At 48.5% G+C, this 14,387-nt stretch overlaps 2 protein-coding genes across 10 annotated transcripts; one reads left to right on the top strand and one right to left on the bottom strand.

Moving 5' to 3' along the window:
• Positions 1 to 3,127: 3,127 nt before the first annotated feature.
• Positions 3,128 to 11,285, bottom strand: LOC105700997 (lethal(3)malignant brain tumor-like protein 4). Of its 7 annotated transcripts, none has more exons than XM_012427373.2 (15): positions 11,122 to 11,285; positions 8,382 to 8,617; positions 7,634 to 7,922; positions 7,293 to 7,535; positions 6,564 to 7,189; positions 6,328 to 6,481; positions 6,085 to 6,256; positions 5,827 to 6,007; positions 5,545 to 5,743; positions 5,235 to 5,452; positions 4,928 to 5,156; positions 4,540 to 4,851; positions 4,044 to 4,458; positions 3,671 to 3,977; positions 3,128 to 3,602 (listed from the first exon to the last, which is right to left on the bottom strand). In XM_012427373.2, the coding sequence occupies exons 2-15, from the start codon at positions 8,586 to 8,588 to the stop codon at positions 3,477 to 3,479; spliced, it is 3,678 nt and encodes a 1,225-aa protein (XP_012282796.1). In that variant the 5' UTR covers positions 8,589 to 8,617; positions 11,122 to 11,285; the 3' UTR covers positions 3,128 to 3,476. The 7 variants fall into 7 exon arrangements, with proteins under 7 accessions (XP_012282796.1, XP_012282795.1, XP_012282794.1 ...); XM_012427372.1 differs by having other exon boundaries at positions 8,382 to 8,589; XM_012427371.2 differs by lacking the exon at positions 11,122 to 11,285 and adding an exon at positions 8,780 to 9,345.
• Positions 11,137 to 13,765, top strand: LOC105700998. 3 transcript variants are annotated; one of them, XR_002762296.1, is made up of 6 exons: positions 11,720 to 11,810; positions 12,567 to 12,693; positions 12,787 to 12,966; positions 13,040 to 13,153; positions 13,225 to 13,350; positions 13,643 to 13,765. XR_002762296.1 is itself a non-coding variant. In XM_023433471.1 (5 exons), the coding sequence occupies exons 2-5, from the start codon at positions 12,580 to 12,582 to the stop codon at positions 13,297 to 13,299; spliced, it is 483 nt and encodes a 160-aa protein (XP_023289239.1). In that variant the 5' UTR covers positions 11,137 to 11,155; positions 12,567 to 12,579; the 3' UTR covers positions 13,300 to 13,765. The 3 variants fall into 3 exon arrangements, 2 of the variants coding, with proteins under 2 accessions (XP_023289239.1, XP_012282799.1); XM_023433471.1 differs by lacking the exon at positions 11,720 to 11,810 and adding an exon at positions 11,137 to 11,155 and having other exon boundaries at positions 13,225 to 13,765; XM_012427376.2 differs by having other exon boundaries at positions 13,225 to 13,765.
• Positions 13,766 to 14,387: the final 622 nt, after the last annotated feature.

Genomic DNA, 14,387 nt, shown 5'->3' with positions numbered 1-14,387 from the left:
GGCTCTGTCGGCGATTTTTGCGCCATAAAAGGATTAGGGGAAGAAACGGCGCTGTGGCATTTTCGATACGTCCGACTATCTTTCACTCGACCTTTTCTAACGCGCGAGCTCCTCAGTCGAGCGAACGATCTTCAAAGGATCGGTCCTTCGTTCCCGAAATTTCGAGTTGAATTTGTATACCTCGCATCATGGGCGGTCGCCAGTTCAAATGTAAACTGTGCGAATACGCGTCGTCTAGGCGATTCAATGTGGAAAGGCACGCCGGGCGGATTCACGGCGCGGCCAAAAGGGCCCCGATTTGCAAAACTTGCGGTAAGTCGTTTCCGCCGAGAAGGGGGACTTTTACGCCCCGAAAGGAAAGAGGTTGAACCGATTTAGGTTTCGTCCGTTCATGGTATACTTTCGATCCTTTTAGGTCTGAAATTTCCCGCTAAAGACACGTATTACGTCCACATGGAGCGAGTGCATCCGGGAGCCCGGATTAAAAGGATGATTTCCAGAAATGTTTATAAAATCACGGAAAGAGACGAGTTCAATGCCGAGGAGAAGAAAGAAAAAAATAATCAAAACGGTCAAAGGAAATCGAAACACCGAAAGAAAAAACGTAGGTCGTACAATAAAAAACGCACAACTGAAGATGTCCAAAATGACGTCAAGATAACGGAAGAAATAAAAATGAACAATGCTAATTGTTCATTACCATTGAAAAAGAGAATAATAATAAACTTCTATCCCACCAACATGGTGGAAGCAGAGGAGAACGAGAATTATTTGCGGTTTCTTGAGAAAGTCTTTGAGAGAGCGTAGCATTTATGACGTGTGCGGGCATTCATAAGAATGTGTATTTGTTATGAAAGTTAATAAAGCGATCTGTAATCTTCACGTTGTAAGTTTCCAGTAAACCGCTTGATTTCGAACCCCATCGATCCCCTAAATCAGCGAAAACTCGACCGATTAATAAGAGTCGACGAAAAGGCAGGGGCGTCGACTGCCTCTCGTCGAGGACGCAGCTGCACCCGGGTGCGGCCCGTTCCTCGTCGGGAACGTTATCGACGAATCGACGTCTCCTCGGCACGCGAGCGGTACTTTTTTTACGGCTCCTTTTACGACGCTCCCGTGACGTTCCGGATTATTAGCCGGAACTCTCCCCCCGCGGGCTACAGCTTCCGAATGCACTGCGCATTCTTTTCTCCCTCGCCTCCTTCGTTGGAAGAGCGAATTCCTCCTCTCGCGCCCCTCGGTTGCCCTGCGAGAACGGCGACCGGACACCGTGAGGGTAATTATCGTCATTGATATTTACGGAGACAAGAGATTACCGGACTCGGTCCCGCGCGCGTCCTAAGGCTCGGAACTGCAAGAAACTATTATTACCCGCTCGCGCCTCCTGTTTTGTCCCTCGAGACCGACCCCGGGCGTGGAGATAAATCAGAGACCGCGACTGCCCTCGCAAGAAAGCCGCCTCTCTCGGCCGCGGCCGGGAAAAAAAGGGAAACGATACAAGGGCGATCGCGAATCCCTCCGGCGCATTTCGCGCCGACTGCAGGGATATTCCTAGGTCCGCGATCGAATTCTCGGACTTGGCGTGCCGATGCCGCTGATTGCCCTGGTAATCAGCTCCGAGTCGACCGCCATCCGCGAATTAGCACGGCTCCTTTCTCTCACCCATCCTTCGGGATGCGTATCCGTGCTCGTGCGACGTAGAAGGAATTCGTAATGATAGGTGATACGAGGGGAATTTACCGAGGGACCATGTGTACACCCTCGACTATACGTACATGCATACGCACACCCCCGCGGGGAGTATGCCGAAAGTTCTGCAAGCTCGACACATACCACTCGTGCAAAGCCATCGCCCCCGGCCCCGTCGTTTCTCTCTCGCGGAATAAAAGCCAAAAGTCTCCTTATGCAAATCCGCCCGCGGCTCGCGAAATCGGCTACGTCGGCGCATCCGATTCTCCAGCGGTTACCAATTACCGGCCGTAATTACCATCGGCCCTGCCCTCGTTGATCCCTTCTTCCCTAAACAGATTTAGAGGAAAGAGAAGAAACGTTGCTCGAATGCGTTTGTCTTATTAAATTCTCGCGAAAAGAAGTTCATCGGACAGTCTACCTTCGCCCCCCGCGGCTTCAGGATACAGAATACTTCTGTGGAAAAAAGTAATATGTTTCAGCTTCCTTGCGATGGGCCAGAGCAAAGAGATGAGAGTAGCCACGACGCGGGGAGCACGGCTATGGAACTTCTTCCGACACGAGCGTCGTTATCCCCGCGGAAGATTGAGGTACTCGATGGCAAAGAATACCAGAGATGAATTGGGAGATGGCTCACGGGCAGGATCGTGCGATCACATCCTGTGCTGCCCTCTGGTTTCGTACGTTAGCTTTCACCGCTTTTGAAGCTCGCGCACTCGCGATTGCGGTACCATCTACCAGTCGCCATTGGCGGCTCACGTACTCGTGATGGTAATACGATGCGGCAGTTGACGGTGGTTATATATCCGCAGTTAGATAACCCTCGGGAGGATTTTTCGCAGTATTCGACTCTCACGCATACTCGTCGAGTGTAGCGCCGAACGCACATATANGTAGCTTGGCGCTTGGCTGGTTGGGACGCGCGAAGATCTCTAGGAGCGATCGTACTCACGCAGATTCGCTGCATGAGAGTTCCGTACGCGACATCGACGCGTGCCCCAAAGCTCCGCATCACGTTGACTTCCAGGCAGCAATGTACTTAATAGTAGTAGATAAGTAGATAAAGTCAAATGGAGCGTCACGAGTGTTCTTCCCTTACCATCAAAAGCGAGCAGTATTGATAAGCGTAGGTAAGCCACCACCGTCAACTGCCGCATGGTATTACCATCACGAGTACGTGAGCCACCAACGGTGACTGGTAGATGGTACCGCCATCGCTAGTGCTCGAGCTCCTATCAGAAAATCGTTGCGCCGCCCTTGGGGACAAAAAAACGGTGAAAGCTAACGTACGATACCAGAGGGCAGCACAGGATGCGATCGCACGATCCTGCCCGTGAGCAATCTCTCAACTCATCTCTGTTAGTTATTGCCACTTGACTTCATCCTGTCAATCACCGTCTTCAGGAGGGCAAGAGGGAGAAATGATCGCTCGACGATCCGCTATTCAAGGTTTTTTCTTATTACAGTCGCGCAAAACATGGAGGCTTCTTCGCCATACGGCTTTATATGTGTATGTGTGTGTGGTGTGTCTAGCTCGATCTGTACATGACACATATATACACTTTTGTACACGATTGAGTTCTCAACCCAGCTTCTTGCATGGCGAGGACAGTGGAGAAAGGAATTACAACACATAATCTGTCGAGTAGGAGTGACGGAGCCCGAACGCTTAGAAACGATTCGCGCCGAGCTTGCGGCGCTCGCTTTTCTCGTCTTGGGCTTCAGCAAACGCCGATTTTGGGGCCAAAGCCCTGCTACCATTATCCAGTACGTTCATCGTCTTGGATTCACGTAGCTCTTCTGCGCAGAAGGACGATGCTGTTGTAGAGCTTGATGGCGGGACCCAAGCGTAGGCCCAGCAGCGAGATCAGGTCTTCTTGGGTCAACATCAAAAATGCCTCCCCGTCGATGTTCTGCAAATTGCCGCGAACAGTAGCCAAGATTTCAAGTACTTTTACGATAATCGACGGAAGAGACTTACATGCTTTCTGAAGACACTGCCAATCTCCTTGCAGTTGGGAACACTCTGAATGAACCGGATCACCTCCTCGTTGGACCACCGTCGTGGATTAGTGTTCTGCTTAGCCACGACCCTGTTCAAGGCATTGCTGTGTTTCGCCCAGATATGTGGAGCATCCGGTAGCGGATCGTATCCCGGATTATACACGGAATGGTAAAGTTCTGTTCTGAGTTGCTTATCGGGCATCCCAGCCGCATAGGGAATCGCGGTCAAGGAAGCATCTCCGAAGTTGGGAAGTGACAGCGACGGGTCGTCGGACACCAATCGTCTGAAATAAAAGAAATAAAATGCAATATTTACGAGTCTCTAAATTGTTGCACTTTGCGAAAAGTACCTCTTCTTCCGCCTCCTCGAGATTTCGTCATCGTCTGTTAGGCCGTCGTTCTGCAGATGCCTCCACCTACTTATTCTGTCGGCTATTTCGGTCCGGTCTCCGAGGTCGACATCTTCGTGCTTGACGATATCCCTCTCGGTCTTCGGAGCCTTCTCCTTTTCCTCCTGATACCTGTCGAGTTTCTCGATCTTCGCTCTCTCGGCCCTTGGTCTCTCGAGGAGGTCTTCCTCGAATTCGCAGGCCTCGTGCTTCAAATTCAGTCTGTCCGTCATCGGTCTGACCTTCGGTAAGTTCTGGGGGGAGTAGGGACACCCAGAAGCCGAGTTGTGGGTCGCGAATTTCGGTCCTTTTACGTGACCGATTCCTCGGCACCCGTAAGTCCCGCACTCTGGTCGGTCGTTCAGATTGTCCGGAGCTGGAACAGAATAAGTCCCGTTACTTCGAGCGTACAACGCGGCGAACAATTATCCGCTAGTTGGGCCATTGGCCAACTTACTCAGAGGACGTTCCAAGGGGTGGCCAGTCTTCGTACACCACCCCATGGGATGGATATCCGGTGAGTCATCGTCGACCCAATACGCGTGATTTTCGGGCCAACCGTCAAAACGTATCTTCAACATGTGGTCCTTGACATCTTCGACGGTTGCCACGCGAATCAATTGCGGTACTCGTTTGTCTACTGCCTCCAATTTCATGCCTCGTTTGAACCCGCAGGGTGGTCGTTGTTTGAAAGCCCTGGCTGGAGCCGCTACCGAGCTCGTGTCTCGCAAATAGGCATCCCAGGTAAAGGTTTTCGGGTCCTTGAAGTCTGAAAAGTGCGATTCAATGGGAAGATCTTAGATCTTACAAAAGTGTTCCGCGGAGATTGTTAGATCTTGACTTACTGTTAGGCGGAGTGAGTTTGTGCCCGTTGTGCTGGCACCAACCAACTGGGTGTATGTAAGGTGAGCTTGCATCGGCCCAGTAATCGTAAACCTCGTCCCAGGAGTCGAAGTGGACCAATATTCGCGAGTCCATTAAACCGGCGATGCTGGCCACGCAAACCAGAGACGAGTGTTTCCTGTCCACGGCTTCTAACTTCATCCCAACACGGAAACCGGTCGGGAAGATGGACTGAAAACGGAGACTATCGTTAAAAACATCATCGAGCGCTTTAACAGTTTTTTTTTCCTCAGTCCTCCTTCGTCTTACGTTCTTGTTCGAGAAGATGTTCTTCGAAGCGGCAGTGGCCTTACAGATCTTCAAATAAGCGTTCCAGTTGAAGTTGTTGGCGACGTAGCCCTTGGGCGGGTCCAAGCGATGCGCATTCTTCTCGGACCAGCCGATCGGAAAAATGTCCATGCTGTCGGCGTTCACCCAGAAGTCGTAGTTTTCCGGGTACCCATCAAAATGGAGTCGTATTCGATAACCTGAAATCGGTAAGATGTCGTTATTCCATCCTTCGACTTCTTAGAAGAGAAGCCGACGGAAAAGAAATTATGTACAATGCAGTTAAACTGACCAGCAACTTCGACCACTGTGAGGACGCAGTACCTCGAGGGGTGTTCCGGATCGATTCCCTCGAGTTTCATGCCGACCTTGAAATGGTTCTTACTGTAGGGGAACGGGTCCTTAAAGAGCTTCACCGGGGCTGCCTTCGCCTTGCAGTGCTCCAAATACTTCGCCCAAGAGAATCCTAGTTTACCCGTCTGCCATGGATACTGTTTCATACGAGTTAAGTTACGCGAGTCCTCGACCCGATTGCCAATGTTACAGTTTTAATACCTGAAGGATCGAGCGTTACCTTGGCCTCCGAGCACTCCTCCTGGCTCTCCTCTTCAACGGTGGTAATGCATGTGTCCTTAGTGTCCTCGTCCGTTTCGGATTTTGGTTTTTCCTGGATCTTCTCGTCCACCTTGCCCTCCGTCTCCTTAACCTGCTGTTCTTGCAATAACCGCTTGCGTTTCCGTTTGGCTCTCAGATCCCTGAATCGAATACGTATTGTTAAACTTCTTAAGGAATATTTCCTACGCTACGTCTTTTCTTCCCGAGCTCCACTCACTTTAGCTCCTTCTCCTTGCGAATTAGATTTAACTTTTTGGTTTCAATGATCTCTGTACACTGACGACTGCATGATATAGGGCTGTCGAATTCTGCGGCTAATCCGTGACATCCGCAGTGTTCGCATCGATAGATGGTGTCTTCGGAAGCTGCTCGAGACTTCCTGTCCTCCACTAAATAATAACAGCAGAACATTAATAACATACACCGAGAAGTAATGCACACGTAGATCCTTTCAACATACTCTTTTTATCACTACTGGTTGTCGTAGAGCAGGACTTTGGAGACTTTTGTGTCAGACATACGTTTTCCTTGTCGCCAATGTTACTGTCCTTGTCCTGTTTATTGTTTTCGTCTTCATCGACGACCTCCATCAGTCCAAATTCGTTCACTCGAAACTATACGACAAAAGTAATCGGTAATTAAGCCTAGAACAATATGTAGAAATGTAAGTAGAAACATAATCTCGTGAAAGATCACCTTTAAAGTGCTGCCTGGCAGAGTGCCCACGCCATCTTTCCAATCTAGTGCTTTGGTGGCATCGAAGCTGGGATCGTTTTGGTGAGAAGAGTTCGTGTGGTCTTTTAAGTCCTCTCGAGAATTCACTTTAACGTCTCCGTTGCTGTCAGATATAGTTTCGATATCACTATTCATAGCCGTTTTAATTATCTCTATCTTAATGTCATCATCCATCGAAGCTTTCAGCTTTGCAGTCTTGTCCTCACTTGGTACAACCTTGATTAAGGTTATGTCATCATCGGTCTGAAGTTTCTTATCTTTGTCCTGCTCAGACTCTGGACTACTTAGCGTATATCTGACGTCGACGATGCCTTCAGGAGGGGACTTGGGGATATTTTGCTTCTTTGTTCGTTTGTCACTGGATCCACGAAGTATATTGCTGATAGTTTTCTTTCTCTTCTCCGGGGGATTACCATCGTCCTTCTTCGGTATGGGAGTTATCACTGCCGAATCAGGGTTCTCGGTGATCTTGATGCTGTCGCTAGAATTGCTGCCACCTTTGTTGGCACTCAGCAGGCTCATCTTGGTTATCGGGTGTAGCGGAGGAGGATGAGCCGAAGAGTTGGACGTCTTAGATTCACGTAGTACTGGGATGGACAGAGTTGAAAAATTAGATTTGATTGTAATTCTCTAAATGGAACACTGAAGGTGATCATTGGAACAAGTCTTAATTTCCAGTCCAATTCTAACCTGTAATAGTCCCTTTGCTGTCTGCGCTAATTTGGCCGTTATTAATTTTCAGGTTAAACATGCTCTGCTTATTAGATCCACTGTGCTGAGGAATGTTAACAGGCAGGAGTAAGTTAGTCATATGCTTCGCGGGCTGACTTTGCGAACTGGAAGTAGTGCTCGTGGAGGTCTGAGCCAATGGTGAAATAACTGGAGCTATCACCAACTTTGGTTTGTTAATCTGTGTAGTCGTCAGGGCCCCTGCTTTTGGAGGAGTAAAAAAAGAAAATCGCAATTTAAACAGAGAATCCCAAAGGAAAGCCAATTTCAAAACTGAATGTCAAATGACCGGTGCTTATCACCTGCTGGAATGACGACGGACTCTCTAGATTTGTTCGGTTTGATAAGGGTCCCCAGATAAGCAAAGGTGTGCTTCCCTGCCTGACTGTGGGTTTGAGTCACCTGAGATGTGTTCAATGGCACAATCTGCGCGGTAGAAGCGTTTGATTTTCTGAGAAGTATGTGTTTCTGGCCCTGGTTATTCGTAGTAGACCCAACGGTATTGATCTGCCGATGAATGACTATGTGCTTGCTTTGGGAATTGGTGCCCTGACTAGGTCCCTGTATGAAGACCTTGTTCTGCCCAGTAATCTGTAACGAACGTAAATGTCAAAACATCTGACTAAAACATAACACTTTTATTTCCTTATCTGTGATCGATTTAAGTTTCGTGACAAAATAGGAATTACAGTAAGAAAGAACGTACTGTAACTTTAACCTCAAAGGTGGTACGATTCTCTGCGAGTTTTCGGATGCTGTCTAATGCGACTTGCTAACCAAACTTATATTTATTATGACACAACGCACCAGTGTACTCGTAATCTACGACCAGGGTTCGATATATACGCAAGGCTCGATTGTGGATTCTGCGAGTAAATTGATTTCTGAAGCTTTGACTTCAACGCAAGACGATCAGGCACTAATAAAGTAACAATATTTCTCTGGCCAATTTATGTAAGAACACACAGTTTATTGGCTGCTCGACCGATGACTTATTCTTTATCAGATTATTCATATCCAGAAAATCAAAGCAAATGCTTATTGTCCTACCTGATTGCTAACCGGATTAATTATCGCTGCAAGTTGGCCGGCAGAAGTCGAGACAATAGCCTGATTGGCCGAAGTGGGTTGAGTCGAACGTAATTTACCCTGTTGGATATAAAGCAACGGCATAACGTGCGTAGCTGGATCATCGGACTGCTGTGCCTCGGTGCCGCTGTTATCATCAGCGTCGTCTACAACAATCTCCTCCTCCATCCTGTCGACACGGAAGGAATTTCTAAACCCTACAAATCCTGAGATATTATATATCATATCGACCCTTAAATTAAACGTAACGATTTTATTTACGGGAAGAATTCAAAGACGAAACTTCTACACCAACGTTTATAAAGGGGGAGAAATCGAGAAACCAGTACATCCAATACGATGCCCTGCACGTCACTAACCTAACGCTTGGTTACCAGTCTGCGGTTGCCAAACCCAATTGTCAGTAGTTACATAATTGTCGAGAAGCAGTGCAGCTTAAATGGAAATTAAAGAGGGCCTTTCAGGTTCACCGTAGCGAGTCAGGCCGTGGCAGTGTCTAGAGAGAAGGCGATTGTCTCGAGACCAGTTTGAATCGCGCGCCAAACCTTGACACCGGACCTCGTTACGTCGCCGTTGATTTCGGAGCTCGTCGGGGACCGTCCAAGGCGTCAGAACCCGTTAACGACATTCCACGACCGCTTCGTTGGCCCTGATACGACGGGTTCGATGCTCGCGAGCACTCGTTACAAACGCGTTCGAGAGCAATCGCGTCAACAAGCGCGCGTACTTGGAGCGCGCGCTCAAGCTTTTTGGTAATACGACGGAAAGACGCTCCACCGCCCGGCGTCCCATGCACCGTCTTGGCTCTATTTCGGCTTCTCCACGATGCGCGGCACACTCGGAAACTCGGGCCGATCTGCTACGAAAGAACGCGGAAACTCCTGGTGTATTTTTCACGAGGATTCGAGACTCGCCCGCACGCCACCGGCTCGGCGTTGCCGTGGTCTCGCAAACCCGGGCACGGACGTCTCCGATTGGTCGACTTCGGGAGCCGCGAGCCAATCACGGGAGCGCTCGTTTCTTGCGCCCTCCAGCCAACTCTCGCGGAAACGGTGTAAACGTACGGACCGGTCGCGGAGCGAGCCCTGTCGTTTCTTCGACAATCTTGGCGGAGAGATCGAACGATAACGATGTACCGAATGTATTCCGCGGCGCGATATTCGAGTGCTCGTTAAATCCGGTATCCTTGCGGGATTTCAAAGGTAGACCCGCCGTCCGGATTTCAGCGCGCTTTGATACCTCGAGGGTCGGGAGCGTGGAAGTCGCGTCGGAACTCTTAGCGATTTCGCTCGATCGGTTTCCGTCGTTCCGATCAGGGTTTCTATTCTCGAGTTCTTACAGATTTTTTTTCGCATTGTTGCGAAGTCGCGTCATTGCTCAATATTTGAAAATCGTATACGAAACTGTCAATTTCGTATGCGAAAGTTGAGCCTGTTAACTCAAGAATCGAGATCAGGGGAGTCGATTCTGTATGTTTGACGAGAGTGTTCACTTTTCGCCCTATCACCGTGAATTCATTCACCCAATTCTGTATCCTCCAAATGAAAACGCGAAATCCAAGGAGTGAAAGTACGATAGAAAGGTTTTAAGCGTAAGCGTATGTTTTGCGATTCTTCTTTTTCCAGTTTGTCATAAAATGCTAATACGGCTACGTAGACTATGTTAACCTTTAATGAATTCGAATCTTCCGAACGTATGCACGGAAACGCTCTCGTCGAATATCTCCTCCGTTCTTCCTTCATCTATTGTTCCTCCCTCTCTCTCTCTCTCTCTCTCTCTCTCTCTCCTCTCTCATATCTCGTCATTCAACGCGAAGTCTCTCGTCGAGTATTCTTACGTGAAGCATCTTACATTTTCACTATAGCGAAAGTTACAGAATCGCGGGAGGTGTTCACTGTTAGTATTCTCACTAGATTCACGATACAGAATCAACCCCCACCAGTTCAACGGAGTGCAGGGCGCGCTCCGCGGCTCCGGCGCATGTCGACGTTTCGTCTCCGCTGTCGTCGCGGACGTCGAACCGATGGAACGAAATCGAGTCGTCATAACCTCCAAACCACTTCGGGCATTCGATTAGCTTCTTCTGCTCAACTTTCGTCAACGGAAACCACAACTTCCGTCCTTGATGAGGACGGAAAGAAGATCCATAACGTCGTTTCGCGGAAAACAAACGTTATCAATTCGGTCCAATTTTCGGTCCGAAAGGAAGTTTTCGAGACACTAGGGATCGTTGCACTCGACATCGAGCAATTTTAAAGTTGCACGGTTCAGAAAATAAAAACAACCGATGGAACGGTTTGCCGCGCAGGTCAGTAATCCGAGCAAGGAAATCGGAGGCTTTGACACTAAACCCACCGACGATTTATACCCCCATTACAAATACCATTTAAACCGGTCAATTTGACCCGCCGGTGGTAGGTTTAGTGTTAAGAACGCCCCTCGTCCTGGACGCATCCTAACGGAAGGTAGTCTTCGTCTTTGAAAATTGTCGTGACCGTTTGCCAGATCGTAGACGGTAGAATGCGCGCACACGATGCAGGCACGCACGTACTCACGTACGCCCCAACGCGAATACGCGTATAGAAAATCTGTGTACACGGAGGGGCAGGAGAAACTACCACAGGAGCGAAGATACTCCCGGCGTGGAACAGTTGAAAGGAGCGGCCGACGAAGCGGGCGGCGTGGCTTCGAGCGGTCTCACCTGGACGCCTGGCGGGTCGAACTGCTCTTGAAAGGTGCGAGGGCCTTTTCCCTCCCCAGGCTGGTGTTTTCACTCGGGAAATCGACGCCGTGGTAAACTCACGTTTCAAAGTTGTCAGTCGCCATCACACCGAGGAGAGCGGATTTCGGAGTGGGTGCGCAGACGCACCGTCGCGCACTCGGCTCGAGGTGCGCCCGCATGCACGCACGCACGCGAGTCGGGGATCGACTTGGAGCGCCACCTCCGAGACCGGTCGCACCCTCGCGCCATTCGAACCATCGAGGGGATCGATAGAAACCGAACGTGCCGACCCGTCGAACGTTCGATCGATTCCGACCGATTCCGACCGACTTCTCTCGAGAGGTTTCGAATGTACGATAAACCGCGAATTCCAAACGCCCGACGGTCTGCGCTGCTCTAACCGATTCCCGAAATTCGGTCAATGCCTTCTAATTCGGGGGTATGACGAATTTCCGGACGTCGCTCAGTTCTCGACAATCAGCGACGATGGACGGGGAAACGCGAAAGGAGCGTGGGGGGGGGGGGGGGGGGTGTCGTCATCGGCGTACGCGTCGAGGGCGTCTATTCAGTCGATCGCGAACTCCCGTCAAGACTGGGCGAGGCGCGACCGGATCCCGCTCCTGACTTGCCCAGGCTACGTAGCCTCCTTGCGAATCGTCGTATCTCATGTACGCTACTCTGCGTTGACCAAGCTGAAACGTTACCTGGTCCCGCTGCATGAAGTGTCATACTTTTCCGTTCGGCGTCGCGCAAATCGAGGATAAGAACGACTCGAGCGGCGTTTTCGGAATTGCAGGAGCGGTCCGATTAAAAGCATCGGAAAGAATTGGAAGTGGAGGTTTCTTTGGGAAAGCGGTCGCGCGGCGGAAACTAGACATAGACCTCGGGATTTCGAAATTGATTTCAAAAATGATTTCGGAATTGATTTCGGAATTGATTTTTGAAGGCGGTATTGCGGCGATCGAGCAACCTTCGCGCGTGGAGTGGGTGTACTTAAAATATACCGGTGACGACATGCATCGCAGCTCGTGCGCAACATCGAGTCTTGGTTTCCTTTCTGCCCTCCGCTTGAATTTTCGTCCGACGAGTCGACGGAAAAAAAATCACTGAAACTAAACGAAGATTTCCTCCCCATCGTCCGAGCGGTACTTGGGTCGCTAAGACGAAGTGGGTCACGCATTGTCTCACGCGTCGAGCGAAGGATGACCCTGGTACTCGTTTCGGTGACCTAAAAAATGCCTCGATTTCTCCGAATGGAACCACGCGAATGTGCGATAAAAAGTTATTATAGGTGCTCTTAATCGGTGCCGATTAACGGAGCACGCTTGCAAGATGGTTCCGATCGGTCTCGGGAATCTCTCACAAATTCCGCATCCGATTGATATTGCACGTTCGAGTTAATCGAAAATGTCCGCATTTGACAGGAAGAAGAACACTATGTCTCATTCGGTGACGATCAGGACGGCGACCGTCACTACGAGTACGTCAGCGATCATCATCAACACTGGTTATTTCAAGTCCTTGAGCGGGATCGTTAAGCTTCTACAGCTTGTTCGTACAATTTCTAAAACGAGTCGATCGTTAACGCTTCGGATTTGATTCCAGGCAATCAAAACATGGTTCGGTATTGTATTTTTCTTTTAGATTCTTGGGACGATTTGCGTGGGACTAGTGGGCTATCAGTTCAGCGCGGGTAATTATCGGACCACGGCTGACTTGTTCTTCCTTCTAATGACTACAACATTCATGATATCGACGTTCATATTAATACTTTCGTGCCTGGCCTCGATTTCAACGGAATCGATCATTTCCAAGACTATTTATGTCGGTAAAACAAACTCCCTTACAGAAATGGTTCATTGTACAAACCATCATTGAAGTTGATTTTTCCTTGCAGGAAGTAATTTATCACTCGATTGCGTTTGGCCTGTTGCTCGCTTGCTCCTTGACCCTTTTGGTGCAAGTTAATGATCGGTACTCCAGAGATCATGACAGAATGCTGGCAGCGGCCGTACGTAAAGTCAAATTTCTTCACTTGTATGGGTTTTTAATTTGAGTTACATTTTTTCAATTTGTTTGCAGATATGCGGACTCATCAATTGTTGCCTTTATCTGTGTAGTACAGTAATTGCTTTGCGTACGTACAGAGGTCTATGAAGAACATGCAACAAGAGTTGCAGCTATATCCAGAGAAGTCATTCGGAAAACGTATAAATACTAATCGGTGTGACCGTTAGGAGTCAATGAGAACAAAATTTCCATTTTTTTTTAGCTTTGGTCGCTAAGGTCGAGCATCGTCTGAAAGACAAATACCGAATATTCGAAGTAAATCTGACTTCAATGCAAAGTGATTTTTTGGACATATGTTGGAATCTTCGGCAGATATTTTGATAACTAATCATTGACGAACTAGACAGTCTCTAACATTTTTTACTTTTATATATCCGTGAATAATGGAATGCAATCGATACGCACACCAATTGATATTTTCTACTTCCAGATTGATCCTATGGACCATTACTTAATTCATTGTTTGTACATTTATATCGGAAGCAAAAGCGATTTATATCCTGGATATTTTTAAGGGAAATATATGTGCGCGTATTCGTCATCTTTTAAACAAGTTACTCGCGAGAAAGACTTTCTTTACTCTAGTCGAAATGGAATGCCACGATGTCGGCGATGGCAACGTACGGAAATTTATTACCTCCAACTTGTATTTATACCTAATCCGTGATCCACTTAGGCAATTATCAATTATATTCATTATATTGCATGTCATTATATTTATACTATAAATGACGGAATGTCAAGACATTCTCGACTCGAGGCCACTTGCAAACTGTCCGAAAATGACATGAGCACCCTCGAAAATCGTTCGAAACCCCTGTATCTCCTCTGAAAAAATCGTAGCTTGTTACTCCAAAGATCAATTTGAAATACAGAACCTTTCCCGTCGGCCTGATGTAACGGCAAGAGAGAACAAAATTGATCGGGGACAGGGCAGCCCGAAAACGGGCTATCGTGGGCCTACTTGAAAATCACTTGAAACCCCTGCATCTCTCCTGAGAAAAAAACGCACCACCTCGCTCGACAGATCGATTTGAAGGCAACAACCTTTCCCATTGGACCGAAGCGATGATAAATTCCTGTACCGATCACCCCGGGTCGCAGCCACTGATACCTGAATACACTACAATAGACTAAGTCGGTTCAGGTAGGGGCTTTTGCAACAGGCGCGATGG

This window comes from Orussus abietinus, unplaced genomic scaffold (assembly GCF_000612105.2).
Source record: "Orussus abietinus isolate OABI.00-Male unplaced genomic scaffold, Oabi_2.0 scaffold568, whole genome shotgun sequence".
Taxonomy (NCBI): domain Eukaryota; kingdom Metazoa; phylum Arthropoda; class Insecta; order Hymenoptera; family Orussidae; genus Orussus; species Orussus abietinus.
The sequence above is the reverse complement of the archived record's forward strand: the minus strand, read 5'-3'. Positions and strand labels throughout refer to the sequence as shown.

Excerpts from the sequence above, each read along its gene's own strand:
- LOC105700998 (XM_012427376.2), top strand. Across the intron at positions 12,694-12,786 it reads TCGTTAAGCTTCTACAGCTT|ATTCTTGGGACGATTTGCGT; the intron begins GTTCGTACAATT and ends TTTTTCTTTTAG. Across the intron at positions 12,967-13,039 it reads TCATTTCCAAGACTATTTAT|GAAGTAATTTATCACTCGAT; the intron begins GTCGGTAAAACA and ends TTTTCCTTGCAG.
- LOC105700997 (XM_012427368.2), bottom strand. The coding sequence starts at position 8,645 with ATGATATATAATATCTCAGGATTTGTAGGGTTTAGAAATTCCTTCCGT. Across the intron at positions 7,923-8,381 it reads TTAATCCGGTTAGCAATCAG|ATTACTGGGCAGAACAAGGT; the intron begins GTAGGACAATAA and ends CGTTCGTTACAG. Across the intron at positions 3,603-3,670 it reads GCAGTGTCTTCAGAAAGCAT|AACATCGACGGGGAGGCATT; the intron begins GTAAGTCTCTTC and ends GGCAATTTGCAG.